The 22871-nt window shown below is 35.4% G+C and overlaps 1 protein-coding gene across 2 annotated transcripts in view; it reads right to left on the bottom strand.

Moving 5' to 3' along the window:
* The window catches only part of SEMA3A (semaphorin 3A), a 253424-nt gene continuing 231984 nt past the window's right edge, over nt 1432-22871 (bottom strand). Inside the window, exons 12-17 of one of the 2 annotated variants that reach the window (XM_021384445.1) lie at nt 22534-22625; nt 19347-19388; nt 13540-13697; nt 9534-9601; nt 4262-4404; nt 1432-2723 (exon numbers count right to left, since the gene is read on the bottom strand). In XM_021384445.1, coding sequence (XP_021240120.1) covers nt 2268-2723; nt 4262-4404; nt 9534-9601; nt 13540-13697; nt 19347-19388; nt 22534-22625 — 959 coding nt within the window. In that variant the 3' untranslated portion in view covers nt 1432-2267. The remainder of the gene's footprint in view (nt 2724-4261; nt 4405-9533; nt 9602-13539; nt 13698-19346; nt 19389-22533; nt 22626-22871) is intronic. The other variant, XM_021384444.1, reaches the window with a different exon arrangement.

Raw genomic sequence — 22871 nt, 5'->3', positions numbered from 1 at the left:
ACTTCTATACAGGAAAGGATGTAGTTGAACCTATGTTTTAATCTATCCCTATTCAGTACATCATGAAAACAAGGGAATTTGACACCATACTATTGTTCACAGGAGTGAAAATAAATGACCACTGGACTCAAAGTAAATGTAGGAGAGAGTTAAAGTTACTTCAGAACTAAATTTCCAAGAACATTCCATGGCCTGAAAGTCTTGTCTGGCTCAATTCAGTGATTTTTTTTTCTAAATAATTGAATGCTAAAAAAACTTGCAAAAGATTCAAAGGAGACTGAAGTGATCGGATCTTTACTGAAAACCAGACTGTTATGAAAGCAAGAAGTTAAGTTTTCACTAATCAGAAGGATACTTTAATTCGTGAGAGGCAAGAGACATATTGTGAGAGCTGCTGTCACAGCAGTTGTGTTGTATATGATCAGGCTAGTAGCGTTGTGATTGATAAATTAAATAATCCGGAGTGAATAACAGCAAAACAGATCAGTCATCAATACAGACACACTTTTATATAAAAGCTACTTTAGCAAACTAAGGACTTTGTTCTAGTAATTTTCCCCACAATGACATTGCTTGAAATTATGCCATTTACTGACTCTATCAAGATAACATATGGGAGATTGGAGGAAGATGACCTCAAAAGAACTGGACACCATAGAACTGGAGACCAAAGGCACATCTGTGCTGAGGTGAATAAATCCACTACTTATATCCCTAAACTGACACTTACGGTGCAAGTGCATTGTCTGTTTTACTCTGATGCTCTCCTGTATATAGAATAAGACAGAAGTGCAGGACCAAATTATCTGTTAGTATAAAATAGTCTTAAGCTGAACTGCACCAATTTACCACTGCAGCAGACATCACACCTAGACAAAACAGTCCCTTAGATTTTAAAACAGAGCTGGCTGTGAGGTTATGGCCTAGTGCATTTGGATGCATTTGGTCTAGTTCTTTGCTCTGGGTGATCTGGCCCACAGAAAGAATGAAACACTGAGAATCGGTTGTGTGGACACATTTTCTACCACTGAACTGGGAGCCGTACACTTTAAACTGAATGTGAGGTTTGTTCAAGGATACATGACAGTCTATTAGCCACATCATTTAAATACTAGCATTCACAAATATTTACGAACCAAGAAAGCAAATGTGTAATTAGTAACGGGTATTTTAATGCTATTTACCTTTTTTTTTTTAATTAAAAAAAATATACAACTGAAAATCAATGCTCTCCTCTTCATTGGTTCAGTCTATAGCAAGACTATCATACAAGATGAGTCAATTCAAACACCATACTTAGAGAAAAGAATGCAGAAGACTTCCATGCTACACAGTGACTTTCATGTTAAAATAGCTTAGTTTTTAAATTGCTTCAAAGTTACATGTCATAAAGATTACTAGGATAGTGGGGAGTAGATTAACTGCATTGTGACCAGTTCCCCTGGAAGATTTTCCAAACAAAAGAGTAAAGTAGCTCATAATTGGAAGTTGTCTTTTTTTTTTCCTCTAAACCAATAATTAGGAAGTACAATATTTCTAAGACAAAGAGGCTAATCTATTTTAGAAAAGAGCTAATGTTTGCTGCATATTTTTCATGGTATATTTAAATTATTGTTTTAATAAAATACATCTTTAGATCAAAGCTGAAAGAAGTCATCAGTAGTAGGCCAGTGTACTCCACATTTTTTTCTTCTTCCAGATGATGAATGGCTTATGTTGTTCAGATTTCCACAATCTCATTCAGCATTGTTTTTCCTCTTCTAGTACTCATAAACGGGAGAACTGGTAGACAAAACAAGAACAAATCCTTGTGTCCAATCATGTGTTTAGACATTCATCAGCTTAATGAGTTCATGCAGTTTTATATGTAAGTCTAGGAATGGTAGTGCTGATGATGAAAAGTGGGTTTTGTTTTTCTTTAAGATGACAGCATGAAATACAGCATTTCATTTATATCTCAGGCAACAGAGAAAGCAAAACCTGCCTGCTGAACACTTGTAGAACGTTTTGAGCAGTAAGCTACATCCGGGTGAGTGTTCATCCTTGAAACTCTGGTCCTTCTGGTCTTAGAATCAGAGCAGAGACGAAGGACTTACTAGGAAAGTTAGAAATATATTTTATTTAAACCTGGTGGAAATTGTTTGAGCTTTCAACTCTTGTAAACATCCACATAATGCCATGAAAAAGTTCATGTATATTGCATTTTTTTTCCAGTTATCTGTCTATAGAAGTTTCTACTTAGATGAGGTTCCTAGAGGTAATGTAGCTCAGACACTCCGTGGTGCCCTCTCAAATTCATGGGTCCTCCTGTTCCTACCTTTTTTATTCTCTTGTAGGTGCTTCCACTTATTTGTATTCACCTGCGCATTGGCAGGCCTTTGCCGGCGCTGCTTGCGGTCTCTTTTCCAAACCTGCTCACAGAACTCATCCATTGTGTTGAGATTAGGGTGATTGATTAACTGCATGAAGTCTCTATACCAGATCTTTTGACTAGGAGTCATGCTATTGGTAGCATCCTTGGTCTTGGAGGCATCACCATCTTCTTCCTTATGGAGCAGCTCTTCCAAGTGGTCAGTATCAATTACTTCCAGGGTCACTTTGAGCAAAGTTTGCATGAAGCCATGCTCCACAGCATGACAAAAATAAATACCAGAGTCTCTCCGTTGAAGACTTCGTAGCAATAGGCCCTGTTCTGTCCGGATCATTCGATCATCCACTTTTATCTATATCAGAAAAATATGGCAATTTCAATAGTTATCCTTCATTTGTCTGCAAAGTTATCCTCTAATCATACAAGTTTCTTAGTATTGTTCCTTTCAGCTTGTAAAACTTAGCTAAAAAAGTCCCAAAAACACAAGAACAGAAACCTCCTTTTTAGTCTGTAGTTATGGAAGAATCCAACACTCTAGAGAAACTATTTGCATCTTGCAAAAAAAAGTATGGAGTATGAAGAACTCACTCATTTGTCCCAATTGCTACTCAATACATTTCAATAGCGGTTCTGTTAGATGGAGTTGTTAGTTGGACTAGAGAAAATGGAATCCCTTAATCAGCAGAGCCAGCATGGATTCATTTGAATTAATTATAGGGGCCACATTTACCATTACATTTTACTTAAGCACAAATATATAAGTGGGAAAGTTGGCCTCTCATTCTATTGTTCCTCACAGTAGAAGCACTTATTCTTAGAAAAGGATTCTGGATAAGTGGAGAATTTACAAAGGAACAGTAAGGATTAAATCTCGAATGTTTAATATTCAACAAGCAGCTTTCCAAAATATTGTATATTTCTGAATGAGTTAACATCAAGGAATATAACTTCATTTTATGAATCCATGTGGAGCTGTGGATAGAAAAGGCATGAAACTCATTAGCTGCTCTTTCCTCTAAGAATGAATTCTAGATGATTTTCTATTTATGCAAATAAAGCAGTAAGCAAAAGTATATAAATCTGTTTATGAAACTAAGTAGTTAGTACATGTTTTAAAAAAGAGTGTAGTCTGTGTCTATTTCCAGAAACTGTAATGCAACACACAAGTTTTTGTTTCCTAGCTTCATTTCTCTTCATACCAGAGTAGATTATTCTCTTAAGACGTGTGTGACCTAGCTTGACACTAAGATGACTTGAGAACCTGGGTGAGTAATAATGTAAGAATGCTGGTGACAAGAGAAAGAGGAAAATAAATTATCAGCTTAGTGTAATGCAAGCAGAGGAAGGCTGTATTTTTGCCCCTATGAATATTGCTGTAGATGAAAAAGGAGTACAAGTTTTCATACCCGTGTGTTGACCACATTTCCCAATTTCTCTTTCTGACTCTGTATTATCTGCAGTTCAGTTTTAGAGCATGTAGTGCATAGGAAATGCTCCTGTTGGACTACCTTTCACAAAGTCAAACTGAATAATCAAAGTAATAATTAGAGTGGTGGTTTGTTTGTTTGTTTTTTCTTCCAGAATCAGTTTTCAGGTCTTTGTAACATTTAAATTCAACAGGATACATTAGCATGGATCATCTGTGAAAGGAAACATGAGTAAACCTGAGATATTTGAATGGAAAGCAGTGTGTTTTTCATGGAATATGACCAGGGATTGTGTATGAACATTTTCTGATGGAAGTCTGTAAAGCCTCTTAGAGAGTTTGTAAGATTCCAGAAAAACTTCTTCAAATTGAAATATAGATAGGAATTATTCTGGGAAGGACTGAGATTCAAGTATGTCTTCATGTAAAAGTCTAGTTACATCTCTCAATTTTTTCTACTATACCTCAACTTTGTGATCATCATTTTGCTTCTGGAATTGCCAGTAGACGATGGCACGTTGAGATTTTGGACTGCACTCAAGAAAAGTGCTGCTATTCTCTACTCCATAGATAATCTTTTCCTCTAGGGTCTGACCACTTGGATTATCTGTAAAGCAAAAATAAATAAATAAATGAACTAGAATGACTGGGAAAGAGAAAAGAAGTCTTAATTATCAAATGAATTTGTTTGTTTACAAATTGGGCTCCCTTAAGGTTTTCAAGATAAAAAACTTTAAAAGACAAGCTTTCTCATATCAGCATGCTGTTGGAAAATCTTCATCATTATCTCTACCTGTCTAAGGATCCCTGGTAGTTTTTTATTTTTGTGTTTTAAACCCTAACAGCTGCTAACATCTCAGTATATGAAGTTAATTTCATTATGAAATTTTGTTCAAACTTCGTTATTATTCATCAAGGAAGACATCTAGGACATGATAAGATTTTTTAATGGCTAACTGTAAGCAGTGAGAAAACTCAGGGTGCAGTTGCAGAATGCCTGTAATGATGTCTCCTGGGCTCTATGACTGTAATACTTTAGAGAAAAGTAATAAAACATTAGACCATTTAAAAGTACTATAATGTGTTTAGATTATATGGCACTACAGTTTGCTGAAGTTGTTAATGACCAGGAATAATGTTTTTGAGGAAACAATTTTCAATTAATTATTTCCTCTCATACTGATTTAATTTATGGAAATGTAATGAGGTTAATAAACCAGACGTTATGGGAGGGGAAAAAGAGAGTTAAACAAATTACTTCCTTTTGTAACAATGTTTCAAGATATTCATCAACTTGCTGGAAATATCACATAGCTATAGGACTTATATGACATTTGATTCTTCTCCAATACCACAGAGACTGTAAGGCATCATATTTCAACTCTCCACCATAGCTCTTTAAAATGCTGTTACGAACTTAAGTGGCAACAGTACAATTATCCCACAGAGTAGGTGGGAAGGAAGGGGGTGGTAAACTATTTTACACTGCGTTGATCTTAAGGGGTATTCTGTCTCTGTCTTTATTTGTCATTCTTTCAATTTCTCATTTCTGATCTACAGTACTGGAAATCTTTAAACAACTTCTTTTGATACAATTTAACAGGAAAATGATGTCTAATTGAAATCCTCTCAAAGAAGTCCATTGACAAGGTGCATTTGCTTTCACTGTGCCTTTATCACACTGGCCATGTTTAGCAAACATGGGCCATAAGGTAAAAATAAAATCTTGCTCCTGGTTTATGTTGACACAGTAATTACATGTCTTTCCGTAATGACTTGCAGCCGGGATAGAGGATAGAAGGAGGGATAGGGGACAGAAAACTAACTGGTGCTTAATCAGTTCTCAGTAAGGAAACAACAAATGGCCTATAAACACTAAACAAATAGGGAATGGGTTAGCTTTTTTTCCTCCGTTGGATTGTGAACCTTTCCAGCAAGTAAATGAGGTACTACATAAACAAGCAATTGAAGCAATTTTAAATGACATTTCTCAGAAACCACACCCCTATTAAGAACGTCAGTGCAGCTTCAAACCAGGAAGATGACGAGTAATAGAAAATGAATTAGAAAGTAAAGCAGCAAGGAAAGGGTAAGACAGCTGGAAGGGAATGTAGCTGAATGTACAGTGGAAAGATCTGAGATGGAGCATGTGCAAATTTGTGCCAGCAAAATAGAGAAAACTGGAAAAATATTAAAAGGTTAACTGATGTAACTAGAAGTGATAAGATTGCAAATGGAAATGATTGGGTAAGAACTCATGGGTATAGATTCAAGAGCATGATCTAAGTGTCCTGCCTCTATTGTTTCAAGTTAGGTCCTCTGATTTAGGAACAGAATTCACATGGGGAAGAAGGAAGCCAGGGGTCCTCATTCAGTCAACAAGCAGCAGCTTGATATCTAAACTGAGGTCCACAAGACAGCACATGCAGGGCTGAAGCACAGAGGACAGCCAATAGGATATTTGCTTAGCCTAAGATCCTTTCTTTGGCAAGGATCCTACTGCATATGAGCAGTAGTGTAATTTTAAATATGTAAATGTGTTTCTTCAGAAAAAAAAAAATAGATACCTAGAATATCCTTAGTATCTAAGAAGCTTTTGTGGAAGTTAGCTTGAAGGTGAGTGCTCTGACCATTCAAAAGTTCTGAGTGGTTAGTTGGATCTGGACCATGGCATTCTAGCCTGAGATCACCATGGAAATCAGCAGTAGGCCTCTTTAAATTTGTTCGCAGCTCCAGAAAAGGTAGTATGGGTGACAGTCATGCAAAAAGACAGGAAGGATTTAAGAGATCCTTCAAATTCCAATCCTATGATTTAAGGGAGCAGAAGGTAGGTCCAGAAAGGACTATAGAGTTCAAGTAGCACTGAGCATGTGGAGTGTAAGAAAGTAAAGGAGAGAAAGGGCACAATCAGAGAGAGCAGCTTTGGGAGTGAAGGAGAAGCTGAAAAGAGTAGGAAGAAAAATTAAAGTCTAGGAAGTTTGGAAGAGTAGCTGGAAGAATTAGAAAACTGTAGAAGTCACGAAGTTGGTTATGAAATTCAACCCAAAATCTTGTCTGAGAGCCGTAATTCCCCCAATGAACCCAACAGAAAGATCAGTTTACTACCCTGACAAATACATAATTTGTGACATAACCAGAGAAGTATTAAAAGCTAGGTACCTATACCAAGATTGCTTTGCAGATAAATGCACCTGAGTGTATGGCTCTCTCTGGGATAACTCATCTAAGGTTCCTCTCCATTTACAAATTGTTCAAAAAAACCCACCACCACCAACGACAACAACAACAAAAACAAAACTTAATAAAGTAACGACAGAACAACTATGCCATGATTAAAATTAATTTGTTCCTTGGCTAGAACAAAGGGACCATACTTTTAAATTCAAACACAAACACCTGTATAGATAAGGATCCTCAGCTTCCCCTGTTGTTGCTGTATAGTGATTTTATGCTTTTCTATTTATTAGAACATTTGAACAAAAGGACAATTGACAGAACAAACTACACCTTATTAAAGGCTTATTGTTTCAGACTGGTGCCTAGGTAAATTTCTGCAATGTATTTTTAAGTAAGATAAACATTAAGAGATTGTTCTTTTTTCTTATTTCTGTAGGTTTGCATGGGAAATCAACTGACAGTTATGAATCAACTGACAGTTATGGCAGAAGAATGTGTAGAGAAGCTGACGCTTATTCTTGGCTATAGAAAATCCAATTCTACATGTGTTGTCCAGAAAATAATAGTCATAACTGAGGAAAAAAAGTTAGTCTAAGTTGGCAAAGCAAGTTTATGGGGCATGTAGCTATCTGTATAATGCATGGTGCACTATTCCATAGGAAAATGTCAAATAAATCTCGGAAAAAATTATAGATTTAAAACATAGAAATAATGTAGACAAAATTTAATTCTGGAATAATCGAAAGCATTCATCGCATTAAGTATTTTAAAAGTACATCCTTAAAGTTTAGGACCTGGAACTGTAGTTCCTCACTATTTTTTTGTGTTTCTTTTTTACTGTTTCTTTTGATCACTCCATCTTCATTTCACCACTGTGTGCAATATTCAAGTGATACCTCATCCAATACTTCATTACTTTGTCTATTATAACAAAGCTGTATTAAATCTCCTTGTGGTCAGGTGTGGTATAGAATAGCTTTTTCCTAACCTTGAGTTCTCATTATTTTTGTCATAAGAAATTTCCCCAGATGACTCTCTTTACTTTGGACAGAAGATATCCCTTCAGACAAATATGTTTACTAAGAGAAGGTAAAAAAAAAACAAAAAAAAGCAAAATGTTTTGAAATTCTTTTTTTCTTATTTTGAACCTAAAGATAAGGAACAGACCTAAGGCTATATAAAGCACAGCTAGCAAGAGGAAAAGAACATTAAAGAAAATAACTCTGAACCTTTGATAGTCTACCTCATCATGAGTAGCTTTTATAATGGAGACAGGAAAACGGTGAAGGTAATGTCTAAGATACGTTGCTTCCACGAATAAAATCCACATGTAGTGCCTGGTGAAATTTCATTTCAGGGAACTGAAAATGACTTCTCACCCTTGATAGCGGTATGGTCTCATCCACGCTGTGAATGTATTACTAGATATCATGCAACTGAAATATTGTGAACTTTCTACTGGTCTGCACTGACAAAGTCAAATTAAACAAGTTGTGCATTCACGAGTTTTCAAAATGTGACAACTGCATATTGATCACAGTCCATTCATGCACTAATCCAAGCTCTTCTCTATGAGTAGCTTGGCCTGAGTTTTATGAAGTAAAAAGAAAAGCTACAGTAAGTTTAGCTAAACTTTGCAAATGATTAAAAAGAAAAATTAAGAAAAATATTACTGAAACATAGTAGTACTGAAACATTATAGCTGACAAAAAAGTACAAATCCAGGCTATTAATCATTGTTGATATTAAAAGGACTTGAAGGACATCACGGTTCTGAGGTATGTCCAGGTTCAGCCACCTCTGCTTTACTTATCCCAGAAATCTGTCAGTGGATTAACTGCTACTACAGAAATAACAGAAACATGAGTAATCATTTTTTCCAGCAGAGGGAAGTGTTGCCTAAGCGTTCTCTACACATAAGGGAAAATGGACATTTCTCATTTTCTGAGTCTATCTTTTGAAGATTTAAGCAACTTTGGTAACCATGCAAAGTTTATCAGAAAGATAATCAAGAAGGGAAGATACAGTCTGTCTATTATGTGAAAATTAAATGACCAACAAAAGCAAAAGATGTCAAAGAAAACTCATACTGAAAGCACAAATGGCAGGCCTAATGCAAGGAGCAGCTTGATACTAAGGATTGTTAGTGTGGAAACTATGACAAAAGTCATTCCATATTTAGCAAAGGTGGTTAATTTTTGTGCTTGATTTTAATCACATTCAAACCATATGAAGTAACATACACATACTTGATGTTCTGAAGGTGGTGTGATTTTTTTCTAACGTAATACACCTAACCTGATAGTGTAGTACTATAACACATGAAGTAGAGAAAGTAAAATGCTTGAAACAGTTAACTGAGGAAAAACAAAAATAATAGTCTTTATTTTTTGCTTCAGGTCACTGTAAAAGCACTAAATGAGATAACGATGCATCTCTGTATATTCATCTGTACTAAAAGTTTCACCAACAAACCATTCATGTGCTTCCTACTCTCCTCATGCTCAGTTTGTAAATTAGATACAAATTAATTGTACTTCAGCCATACCCATAACTCACCATGATGCTGCAGGTCTGAGCAGTGAGTGAGGGGATCTCCATTTCGGATGTCTTGTCGTCTAGTACGTCTGCAAATATTGTATTTGAAAACTGTTAGTGACCTTCCCAATGGCCAGCATTCATTTTTGCCAGCAAATGGACAATAACACAGATCACAGATGCATCTAAACAATGGTATGAAGGAAATCATATTTCTACTATTTTCTATGCATTATCACAGTTTGCAACATTAGTCTTTGTACTTACAGTTAGTCTTCAGCAACTCATAAACACACGCCTTTTGTATGGAGATATGAGGTTTATTTTAACTTTGTGATATTTATTAGAGAGAGATTCGTCACTTGATTCATAGATAAAGGGACTGCTAAGTTATCAAAGCATAAACAGTACAGTTCAACATGCACTAAAAACATGAAGAATCTATAGCTTTTCTGCAAACACAGAATACTTCAAGTATCCTGGCATTATTTAGTAAAAACGAAGTATTAGAATGTCAAATTGTTGTATTTTCTACAGAATCTAAATTAAATTAAGTGAAACATCTCAGCCACTGCAGACCTCACCAAAATAATTCTGATACATCCTTTTCTGTATGTGTTGCAAATGGGATTGTCTTTAGTATAAATTGAATAAAACACTTTCACAGGAAGAATTAGAAATGATTTTTAAGTGTTTCCCCCATTTGATTTCCACTTGCTCTTTTTGAAAACAAACTCATCTGTGCTAAAAATGTTGTACTTCACAGGAAAAGCTTTTAAATACGATTTAATTTTGCATTAGTTGCTCTCTCTTTGTCTGCTCTTATTTTTATTTAAATAGCTGTTAAACCAAATTCAACTGAGCCACAGAAAAGAGTTCTTGAAAAGGAAAGAAGAACAAGTCAAACAAAGATGTGTTTCAAGTGCAATCTTTTTAGTCTGGGAATCAGAGAAAGCCTGAGGGCTTGCAAAATTAGAGGAGAACAAAGAGGATTAAGCTGCCGAACAATGCTGTGATTTCAGATTATGGCATCCAGCAACGGATATGCAAAAGTCAAGTAGCCTTGTAAAAAGCACTGTTGGTCACTCCCTTGTGACAACAGCCCACATTTTTTAAAAGCCATTGTTGTGCAGCACAGAGACTATTGCTCTTCTGTTCCCTCCCAGGCTCTAGGAGCTCAGCATCAGAACATACTGAGGGCTTTCACAGTGGCACCAGCAACTGCACAGCTGACTCCTCTTGGCTGAAAGATTTGAAATCATTTCTTTTTCTTCCACTGGAAACTACTGAAATGGTAAAGCTGGAATTATTTAGAAGAAGTGTGGCGACAGTTTTAAAAAAATGCAGAATGTGCATTCCTGATATCACTCTGAATAAAAACTACAAAAAATATTTCTAGTGAATCAGGGTATCTTAGAACACTTTAATAAGAAGGAAACTTTTGTTGATTGACACATGATTCGAAAAATGCACTGATGCTAATTTCAGATATTGTTTTTTTCTTAGTCATTACTTAAGAATAAAAATACCCCCGAGACATAAGGGACCGTACAAGTTTTTTTTTTTACTCCATCCTTAATTTGGAATGGCAGCATAGTTATAGCATACTATTTGTGGGAAAAAAAGTATGTGGAAAGACTCCTATCACTGTCAGTGGAACTTGGATGTGATGTTTAGTTAGAATCTCAGGAAAATGTTGCATATATCACCATTGTATCAACATGATTTATGAAATATGAACCAGAACACCCCTGCATGAGGCAGAGTTAAGTGGTCACACCACAGGAGCTATGAATTGCCATTTAGACTTCTTAAAAACACAAAGAAAAGTAAAGTAAAATCATGGCTCATAAAAGCTCCTTTTTTAAAAAAGGAAAGAAGAAAAAAGCACTGTTAGCAAAGCATCTGTGCAAATGCCTCAGGACTCAGTTTTCCCAATATTTCAGGAGCCTGAAATTACAGAGATTCATTATTTGGAAAATGCTGACATTTAAGCTGTTTCCCGCAATGTCACAGATACATTCAAAGCTGGCTTGAGGCAGTGGGTACACGAAGTACCTGGTAAACAGCAGATCCTCTCCCCCAGCAGCACAGACCTTTCACTCTGCTGCTGCTGTTCCCAGGAGAGAAAGGGGGAAAGCTGCAGGGGACAGTGGCTTCCTTTTGAATGCAATGTCGGGACCTCAGCCTCCCAGAACTTAGTTATCTTTTGCAGTGACTTCAGGAACTGTAACTTCTGCTCCACAAGGTTTTCATACAGCTGGTTTACCCAGTAATCCTGCCCCTTAATCCCAGTATGAAGAGGTCCCTGTCCCCTTACCTTTGATGGCAAGCGTGTGCTCAAACTGATATTTAATGTAAGTTGGAGAAAGGGATAAGGAAAGATGAAGAGCTCTATTTTCTTTTTTTCTGAGTAAGAAGATGAGCGACTGGATGATACGATCTGTGAGTTTTGAGATGGGCTAGGAAGAAGTATAGCTGATAGGGTATGTGAAGAAAGCATGAGGTTCAGGGATAGAACTAGCTGGGAGGTAGCAGAGAAGAGATTCCTTACTAACATCTCTTTCAACTGAAAGGCAGTACTGAACCACTCTGAATTCTGTCCTTCGACTTTCAGATCAATTTGATCTCTCAGACTCCCCTTGTCTCTCTCCTTCTTTCCCTGCTACTAATAAAACCTCCTTGTCTCTCTTGTTCTTTCCCTGATACTACTGCTGTGCTCCCACCACAAATTCAAAATTAGCTCCTACAGCTGAGAAAAATTGACTGTTCTTCCTTTGGGATAGGATTTGTTTCTCCTTTTTAATTCTATTCTAAAGAACTTCAGAAAAACTCATTTCAGATTAACTCTACTTCCTGTTGCAAAAAAAAAAAAGAGGACCTGATGTTCATCCCAAAAGCAGCTTTTTCTTTTGTCATCAGTAGTTGTTTAGGATGCATTGTAGTGCAAACCTTGAAACTTTAAGCCTCTCCATCAGAAAAGCCTGAAACAAATGCTACTTCCCACCCCGTACCACCACTGCCTAAAACAACCGTTCCAAATCTGGAATTTGGAGTCCTGAAATTCCCAACCAAGTATTTATTAACATTAATTTTAAGATAAAGGGCCCTTACACATATAAATCTTTGTGCTCCTTGTTTCTTCATAAATAGAAGTTATTTGGCATATTTGCTTCAATGTTAACACCGTCTTTGTTTTAGCCAATCTATCATGAGAATCTTGACACAACACCAATGGCAGTTCTTATTTGAAAGCATTTATCACTTCAATTATACCTAATTTCTCTTTAATATCTAACAGCAATTCAGTAAATAACTTGTATGCTTTAAGAAAATTCTAAAGAGAAAGGAAAGCAAAGAAAATATGATTTTAAATTTTCAGATCAAGCAATTGACTTGTAAATTCTTATTAAAAAAGGTACTTTTAATTGCATTTTCTGCTTTCTTTTAACCTGCATTGCAAAACTTTCAATGTCAATGTAGAGTGAAAGTAAAATAGCAGTTGTTCTGATATGAGAACATTTAGACACTCATCAATACATATGAATTACACTTTTGAATAATAATAATGTTATATATCACTAAATAATAACTTTCCATTAATGCTCAGATACTTCATAAATATTTTCTTTGACTTAGAATTTATGAAAACATAGGATTATTTAGTTGGTCAAGCAGTTATTTTCTTTCAGAATCACCTCCATCCCATGTTAAAGAAAAGGAAATTTTTATTCTTCCAGTTGATTACCAAATAAAACTTTATGAATCCATTTCAGAAACTATTCTTTTCTGATTTTTTTGTCTTTTTTTTTACAACAGCTTTTTAATCCACTCCAAGAAGTAGCAGTGTTCCCTTTAAATCCACCAAGGCTTCATATTGCTTGAAGATCCCACAATTATGTTTTCTTTGGAATAGAGTGGGCTCCAGTTAACCATATCATGAAAAATCTCCAAAGCCCTCTGGTCACATTTAGATCATCAGTTAAAACAAATAGTAAACCATGTAGACATCTGAAGCTGTCCCTACCTCTTAGCAGTGGGAAAGTAACGTGAGCAAGATGAACCATCCCAGGCACAGTAAGGGTCTCTCGCGAGACAACACTCTGCACATGCTTTTCCATAGACATCACAGCGGTGTAAAGGAAGCTGTGAAACTCCAGTGGCTGAACCAATGTAGAGCTGTTGCTGTTACAAAAGAAAAAAAAGAAAATAAAACAAAACTGCTTTTTGCTAGGAAAGCCTAAAATACATATTATAAATTAATATGTTAGGGCCATTACAAATGCAATAAGGAATCACGATCCTGATGTACAGTAAATGAATGAGAATAAAATTGTCTTCTGGGTAAAAAATCAAACAAGAACAACCTTGATTTTGGTATGAAGTTCTCAGTTGTTTCTCTGAGAAAATGAAAGAGAAAAGGAAAATTCTTCTTTTTATTTTTTTCCTTGTATTCAGATCCCCACGTTGGAGTAATGCTACAGTCATTGACAGAAAACAATGGAGAATATGATTGTGATTTTAAATAAGAAGGAAAACAACTTTAACTTCAGTTTCTTATGTATGACTTAGATTTGTTTGGATGGGGAGGAATCCTAAAGGAAATGATTTCAGACAGATGCGGAGATATTTCAGCTTAGAAGAGTAGCCATACTTGCACGTCTGATAATTCTGAAGTTTCATAGTCTTTTCTGCAGATCATACATCTAACTGAAACATGTATTTAATGAGAGAAGATGGCATACTTTATTTTGGATAAAAAACAGTGTTGACTGGGAGATGGAGTTCAAAAGCAGAAAGGAACCATGAAGAAAAAAAGAGATGCAAACAAAGTGAAGTACAGCTTTGTATGGCATCATAATAGAATAACTTGTCTCTATCAATTTCCTTTCTGATCTCAAATTCAGGTGGTCCATTAGGGAAGCTGGTCCCAAGAGAGGCATGAGGAAACTTGAACTACTGATCCTATGTGAAATTCCAAAGAGAGATATTTCAGCTTAGTGCTAATTTGCAAAGAAAATAAGTATGAGTTTAGTACACAGAGTTCACTCTGAGATGCTAAACGAGGGGAAAATGCAATAAATAGATATATAAAAATTAAATGGCATAATATTTCTTTTTTGAAAATACTGATGCTTTGCTTTAAAAAGCTTAAACTTTGTTATCCAGCACTTATGGTGGTGCAACTGATACTTTTTTTTTTTTTAAAGTCTCACTCTAAGCAGTGACACCGAGAAACTGGATCTTTGTAGTCATTTTTCTGTCTTAGAAAACATGAGGTTGGTGTGAAAAATAGGCTTTCAAGAAATTTTATCAAAATTCTTCATTTCTTGCACAATAACGCCCTAGAAGTAGCACTTCCACAGAATCCTGGAATGTGGAGGTGGTTGAGGTTAACTATCTGCTGAAAGGGATGTGCACTGGACACCGGGAGAAAGAAAACCCAGAAGTGCGCCAAAAAAGTGTTGTTTTAGTGTCTTTGAAAGACATCAGCTTGGCAGTTTTTACAGACATTTTAGTTATAACAGAAACATCCCATGACTTCACACATATATCAATAGTTTGTCAAGGAAAATATGACGAGGAAAGTACCCAAAAGAAAATGAATGCTCTGGTAAATAGAAAACTAAGCCCTATCTAAGCAGCTGCATACATCTATTACAGTGCCTTAGCTGGGCTGTAAAACCACATTCTTCTGGGCAACAATCTCTGACCACACAGAGCTCCTCACAAAGCCTTCAGTGTACTTAACAGTCACCAGCTAGAGTTGTATTGTTGACAAGTAGATGACAGGCAACGGACATGATGGGCTGATTCTGTCTAACTTAAGCTACTTCATTAAGTTCCCAGCTTAGGGGTACATTCTGCAGTAAAAAGAGCAGCAATTCAAATCTTAGGTGACCTAAATATTTCTCAAGGGATGCTTTTTCTCTTTACTGATTATAGAGGCAGCATAGGTCAAATTAAAGCTTCACTTAAGTATCTTAAATGTCCAGATGGTATTGATCTGAGTCCTATGTAACTGGGGCATTAATATATACATCTGCATGTCTGCGTACCAATATGTGTTGCAGCCAATATAAAAATGAACCTGGAGAATGTATATGGGAAAATTAAGAAGTGTCATGTAATAGTTTCCTACATTTCTCTGTAACTAATTTCATTTTGTCAAAAAAACCTCCCGGATTTCTAATAAATGTCTTCAGAATTAGAGGACTAGAAATGCATAAGGAAAAAAAAAAAGAAATAGAAGCCAAAATAGGGTTACTTAAAGAATCTACTTCTTGTAGGTTAAGTTCATAAAGTTCAGTTACTGAACTATAGTCTAAGTTTCAGGAGCTGCACAGCCTGCAGGCTTCTGCCGTGTTTGCTCCTCTTCTGATCATTGTTTCAGACTCCAACTGGTGATCATTATTCTGGACATAATAATATATAAATCCCGGCAGTATGAAATTTGGAAAGTAGCAATAGAATGATTTGCATCAATGGTCTGACCTTACTTTGTCATACATAGACAAACTGCCTTTTGGGCAAAGAGTCTCTTCCAAGAGGTTTTTAATTTAATAAATCGGTTGATTATAAGATCAAACTAGAGGAAAAAAAAAAAACCAAAAAGAATAAAAAGAAAGTAGCCCTCTAAAAATTCTTGAAGAAATACCAGAGCTCCAGAAAACTTGAGATTCCTATTTGAAGCAATCCAGTGATCTCTCCACCCCACTGTGCTGCCCAAGATGCAAATTTTCCCTACTCTTAGAAGGAAGATAGAACTGAAAATTTTCCATTTGCAGTTAACAAATTAAAAGTTAGTAATTGATGAAAAATATGAATGCTTAAAATGAAGAACTTAAGCAGAATTTTAAAAGAAACTTCAGGGAACAGAAGGCTCAAATCCCACTGAATTTCATTTTATGTCTTGAAATGTAACTATCTGATGCAGAAGAGTTCAGGAAATTAAGTGATGGAAACATTTTGGACTGCCCCTTTTCATATGCTCCCTACAGGCAGAAACTGGGATTTCTGATTAAGATTCAGTACTTTGTGAAAATTAATATATAAATAGTCCTTAATTTCTTTCTGAAGGTTTCTGCCTTGTCTACAGTTGAATATGCTGTGGAGAAGAAACACACATGTTTTCTAAAATTTAAGCAGACAAGGAAATGACTCTATCAGCCAAGGTTCTCCTTGGTGTTTTTTTTATTTTTTTTTTTTTTTCTTTGTTTTTTTTTTTTTTTTTTTTTTTTGGTTTGTTTGTTTTTTCCATCTTTCCCTAAATCCAATGGCTTTTTGAAGTGGAGAATCATAAACCTGACCCTGAGGAAAATATATGGATTTGTTCCACAGCAAGTCATTTTTTACAGGAAGCCAGGCCTGAATTGTTGGCCTTTTTGTAAAAAAGATTTTTTGTTTTTGTTTTTGTTTGTTTTGAATGGAAGGAAAAACTATGGAGCCCTCCTGAACAGACTCAGGGCCAAGGGCAGCCAGGGGCTCACAGGAGGCCTGGATCTGACAGAACTGTGACTTTAAGTGGCTTTAGGGGTACAGGGTGCTGTCTTCTCAAAGGTTGTGTCTACTAATAACCATGCAAAAGTCATTCAAGTAATAATGCTACATTAAGTATGTACTTAGGAGGAATATGTAGTTTCAGTGAGAAAATGTAAATATAATTCCTGTTAGTTAAAGGCAGCAGACATGGGAAGGACTGTATCAACTGAAGGACCAAATTTATACTTACACACAGAGGCATGGAAGCCTTAGAGCTTTATATCATTTAAATATTCAACTAAATTCTCCTGAAGAACTTGAAGGATTTGGTTATTTGATAGAAGGTTCACTTGTAACATATTTTGATGTGATAGCAAAAGAGGTAGCTTTGAACATCGAGTGTAGTAACATAATCAAAAACAATAAGAAACTTCATGTACTGTGCTTTTATAGTCAGACAAAAGATTTCTTAGTGAAGAAAATAAAATCAAGTGATATCTTTGAAAGTATTCAGTAGAGCATGCTGGTTTCACTGTTTATATTTTATACTCCTGCTTTCTGCACTGCACAGAATTATTGTGCTGTTTATACAAAAAACACCCTGCTAATCGAAACAAAATGAGTAAAGTGATTGAACTGTAAAACTACAGTATTTTGAAATCATAAATATAAAATGGAAACATGTTGCCAAATACTTATTTGATACATAGAGCCAGTGCCAAAAGCTTTTCATGCTGTTGTTTTTAGCCTGTGGCTGGTTGATTTTTCATGAGCTTAACTTTGCCTGATTAACCTGTGTTTTACACTCTTTTTTAGCTTTAGACAATTTTAGTCATGTACACTTGTTTTCAAAAGACTAGGGGAAAATCATGATCTCTCCTGAATAACTAAAGATGCTTTGAAGAAGCGATTGCACTAAAACGCATGTCCTATCATCAGACATGATTGGCTGCTTGAAGAGAATGTACTTATACAAATAATCCAAAGCAGAGCATTTTGGTATGAAGTGAACATACGTATGTATATATACAACTTGACAGGTTTGTTTTTCAGATATCTCAGTATTCAATAGTACTTTTTTTTTGTCCTGCCATTTTTGCTGTTTTAGCTGATAAATGATGTTAGAAAAGTGGCCCCAAACAAAATGTTTTCTGTCAAATACATGAATGTATGCAGACAACTGCTATATACAGTATATTCTGAGTTAAATAGGCAGCATTTCAAACAGAATACTGGGCTCTGTTCAGTAATGTAGAAAGAGAGGTAAACGAGTTAACTAAATCTTATTTTGAATACATTCAACTATTAAAGCATCCAATCAAGCACGTATTACCAAATCTCTTTTATACTGACAATGACATTAATGTAAAATTAATGACTGTGAACAAGTTGCTGTAGTGGACTATTACAGAGTATTTCTTCATTTGTTTACTTATTAGTTTTAAATGGAAGAGATCTACATCTTAGCAATATCTTAAGGGCTTCCTGAAGCAGAAGCAGCTTAATTATCCTCAGTGGTGCCTGGTACATTCTGTCATCCATGATTCCAATCCCCTTTTTCAGCCATTGAAGTATCTGCAAAACTGTATGTTGTGGTCAGTTCCACAGAGTATGCTGTCTTGAAAAGTATCTCTTTTGCTTGTTTTATATAGCTAATTAGCCTCTGGGGAGAACAGAAGCCATGCAACTCATGATTTTACCATGCTGTGTTGTACAGTCCTATGCATCATGTCTCTGCCTGTTTGCAGACTGCACCATTTTACAGACTGAAAAGTCTTCATTTACTTAGTGTCTCCTCACAAGGAAGCCATTCTGCACGTTATTCATCCCACTGCTTATCCTATCCTTATTCATATTGCTCAATCTCTTTTCTGGTGGGACCGGAAGTGGTTCTGGTGATTATTTTTCTGGTGATACTTTCTTCCAAAACTACTTCCGTGCCTATCCAGAGCCAGGGATCTGTCACATGAACTGAATTTCTATTTATAGCATTGGAGTCGGTAGAATTTGCTACTAATAGTACAGAGAGTAGACACTAGTCCCATTAAAGCAAGATACCAGGCTTAGCCACTCTCGGTGATAAGAAAATTCAATAATGTGGAATTTTTTCTTGAGAGCCTCCAGATGGAAGGTTAGTTTGTTTAGTTTACACCTTACCGGTAAGTAACACAAACTAGGTTTCTCCTATTGGATTTACATGTTACATTCTTCTGAGAAAATACTGATGTTTATGTAAAGGAAGGGGTGCTGCTACTGTAGCTAATGTATATCTCTGCTGACTGCCAAGTTACTGTCTAAAAGACAGGGACCAATAAATATTTAAAAGTGATTTAAAGTTTGTGGATATAGTACCTGTTTTGTGGAAATCTTCATTGCTGAAATAACAGTGGGTTCCTAGGAGAAAAAAAGAAAGGATTTAAAATATGAGTTCTATAAATACAAAAATTCTGCCAGAACATTGTTTGCCTGACTTAGAAAAGCTGTAATTAGTAGTGGTGCTTCTTAGCAATTGTGCTTCATGTTGTCTCTTGCAGTGGTATATTTTCTACTTATAAGGGAGTTAGAACATACATGTCCACATACATCTATGATTGTAGATGTATTATTTCATATGATTCATACAGTCTCCAAAGTCTCAAAGTGATTATTTATTTCACATTTTGAAATTAAATTCTGCTTTAAAATTAAAGCTTATTTAAAGAATATCTCAGAAAATATGAAAATTATAATGTGTGTATCAAAACATGCAGATTTTAACACTGAAATATACAATTTCCTTTAACCATATAAAGGGGGAAAAACTTTCCTGCAAAATCTTATTTGTAAGATCAAGCCATAATCACAAGCCTAATATTGTTGACTGCACTGTACTATTCACATACAAGAAAAGTTACTCATATTTGCAGGATTCAAAACAAAAACGAGCAAGAGATTTTTTCGGTGTTCAAATACCTATTATTACTCCCCTCCTAGCTGCGTCTACTCTTAATTACAGTCACTTCTATCAATTAGATGTCAAACCAATATCTACTTTCTCACATAAGAGACTGCAACAAGTAGCTAATACAGTAAGTATATTTTGATCTGCTTAAAAGTATATTATTTATATGTTTTAGGCCTAGCTGCTTGAATGGATTTACTCCCGAGAGTAAAAGTGACATCATTTGGTGCTGTATGACATCAAGTCAATGCTGTATGAATATTATTTCATCTAAAAATTTACTATTGGTACATCATGCTTTTCATTATGTAAATTAATAACATTCTGACTAAGCTTTCACACTTGCATAGCTTTTAACTTGCTTATCCTGAGAGAATTTGATATGGGTCAGTGGATGTTAAAACATGTGGGCCTGCCTTTTCAAATGGGTTAATAGACCCTATATTAGACAGCATCAATTAAGTGTAACTTTTGAATGAAAATTGAACTGGTGGGTTTGTTTGTTCAGCTGTTCAGAGAAATATTGCACAAATGGAGTTAAAAGGAATTTGTTATCAATGTAACAGATATGGAGGGTTTAGGTTTGGTAGAGTTATAAATGAAAAGCATTGTATTCAACAAATTGCAGTTTAAGCAATGAAATATATTTTTTTGATGCACATAGACTCTTTTGCAACTAAAGAAAACTTACATTTGGTTGAAGTATATTTAAAATCTACTGCAAATTCCCTATTGAAAGATTCATATCTTACACACACAAATTCTGCTTATTGCACCAAAGTACATTAATGACCTTTAAGGCTTAAATGTATGCCAGACGAGAAAAATGAGCTTTCAAGAAAATGAGAACACCAAAATCTTTTTGTGTAGTGAATAAATACATATATAAAGTAAAATAACAAATCTGACTTTGCTATTATCCATAGCACTTCTGTAAAGTCTGTGAAATAAAACTTTCATTCCATTTATCTCCTTTCTTTCACTTTTATATTTCTTTAATCTCCTTCAGCTTGGCACTTCTACTTGATTTAGGGAAGAGACTCACACATTATCAACAATTGCCAAATTACCTTGCATTAATGTAATGACTTTTACATGTACAAGAAAGAAAAAAGCTGGGAGCCACAAATTACACGTCTCATTATCTGCTCAGAGTTTGTAATTTAGTTTTATGTTTAAAAAGAAAAGAAAGAAGGAAAGAAAGAAGGAAAGAAGGAAAGAAAGAAAGAAAGAAAGGAAAGAAAGAAAGAAAGAAAGAAAGAAAGAAAGAAAGAAAGAAAGAAAGAAAGAAAGAAAGAAAGAAAGAAAAGAAAGAAAGAAAGAAAGAAAAGAAAGAAAGAAAGAAAGAAAGAAAGAAAGAAAGAAAGAAAGAGAGAGAAAGAAAGAAAGAAAAAGAGAGAAAGAAAAAGAAAGAAAGAAAAAGAAAGAAAAAAAGATCCATGGATTTTAGATACTCAGCCTTTCAGGGCTCAAAACAGTGGTCTTTGTATAAGGTTGGTACTAGTGGTACTAGTAAAGGACAATACAATGTGTGTGTATGTATATATATATATAGAGAGAGAGAGAGAGAATCATAGGGAAATATACAAATATATATATATATATATATATATGTATATATATATGCTCTTTTTTGGTATGTTGTATCGGTTCAGAAGCCATAAAGTGAAGAAGATAAAGTGAAGTGATGGCAACTGAGTATAATAGGGGCATAGTGGCTGCTTCTGAGTACGGCCTTTGGCAGGACATCTGCAGTGACACCACACGATGTGGGGCTCACCCACCAGGCACACGTCATCTTCATGCTTGGCAGACCAACTTAGTGCTCCTGGCCAGGTATCAGCCCACTAAAGCCTGGGGCATGTTAAAAAGTGACATAAAACAGCACTGACTAAAAGAATAATGCAGGGCATGTAAATGATTTGGTGTTGTGTACAAAACACAAGACATCCCTGGGCTCTGTCTGAAAAGTGTTTGAAAAGTTTACTTGGCCTCAGCTTGCAGCAGTGCCTGCATGATGCCATATTTTTCAAGTAGCTCAGACAAGAAAGCTGGAAGAAATTCATTTCACAAAAAAGTGTTAACAGCTAGGGAGTGTTTATCATGTCTTTCTGAAAATAAGGCTCTTGATCATCTTTGAAAATATGAATACTTTGTTTCTGAGTTTATTAAACATAATATAATAGTGAAGATCAACGTTTTTTCCTGAGGCATTTTCCTAGAGTTATGTTATGTGGGTAATCTAAACTGAGTTTTTATGCATCTACACAATTCTTCTACTGTGTATCTCTGCGGAAGAGACAGGCATTATTGCCAAACTTGTACATATGACTACTGCGTGTAACGTCTCTAAGACTCACAGATACTCATTTATGTTTCAGCCACAAAACAAGAGTCTAGAATACTATTTTTTTATCATTAACCTTCAGCTAGCACTGAAAGTTTCAAGGCTTATTTTGACTAGTGTCTGCGTTTGTAAGTGACAAGCTAATTAGAAGGTTATGCCAGGTTATTCCTTGGCTAGACTGCAAGAAGTTCATTTTGCAGCTGTCCATAGAGAAATCTACAACTTGACACTTGAAATTTAGCTGCACTTACCCGGAAGACGGTCATTTCTTCCAGCAAGACTTCTTCTAATTCATGCCAAGTCTCCTTAGGAATTGAAACCACTTTAAGAACTGTTCCAATATCTTGAAAAGGAAAAAAAAAAAAAAAAAAGTGTTTTCAGGTGCTTAAGAAGTGTATTTCTACTTCAGAGCAGTCAGAGTCCTTGTATGTAATTATTTCACATAGAAAGATTGTGAAGCAACATACCACTGCACACTTGTTTTCAAATGCCAACTGCTATCGAAAATAATCTAGAAAAACACTGGATTTCAGTAGAGCATTTGACTGAAATTTTTTAAATATCAAAATTCAACAAAAGTAACAAGACA

Source organism: Numida meleagris, chromosome 1 (assembly GCF_002078875.1).
Source record: "Numida meleagris isolate 19003 breed g44 Domestic line chromosome 1, NumMel1.0, whole genome shotgun sequence".
NCBI lineage: Eukaryota > Metazoa > Chordata > Aves > Galliformes > Numididae > Numida > Numida meleagris.
Note: the sequence above shows the minus strand (reverse complement) of the source record. Positions and strands in the feature narration are given on the sequence as shown.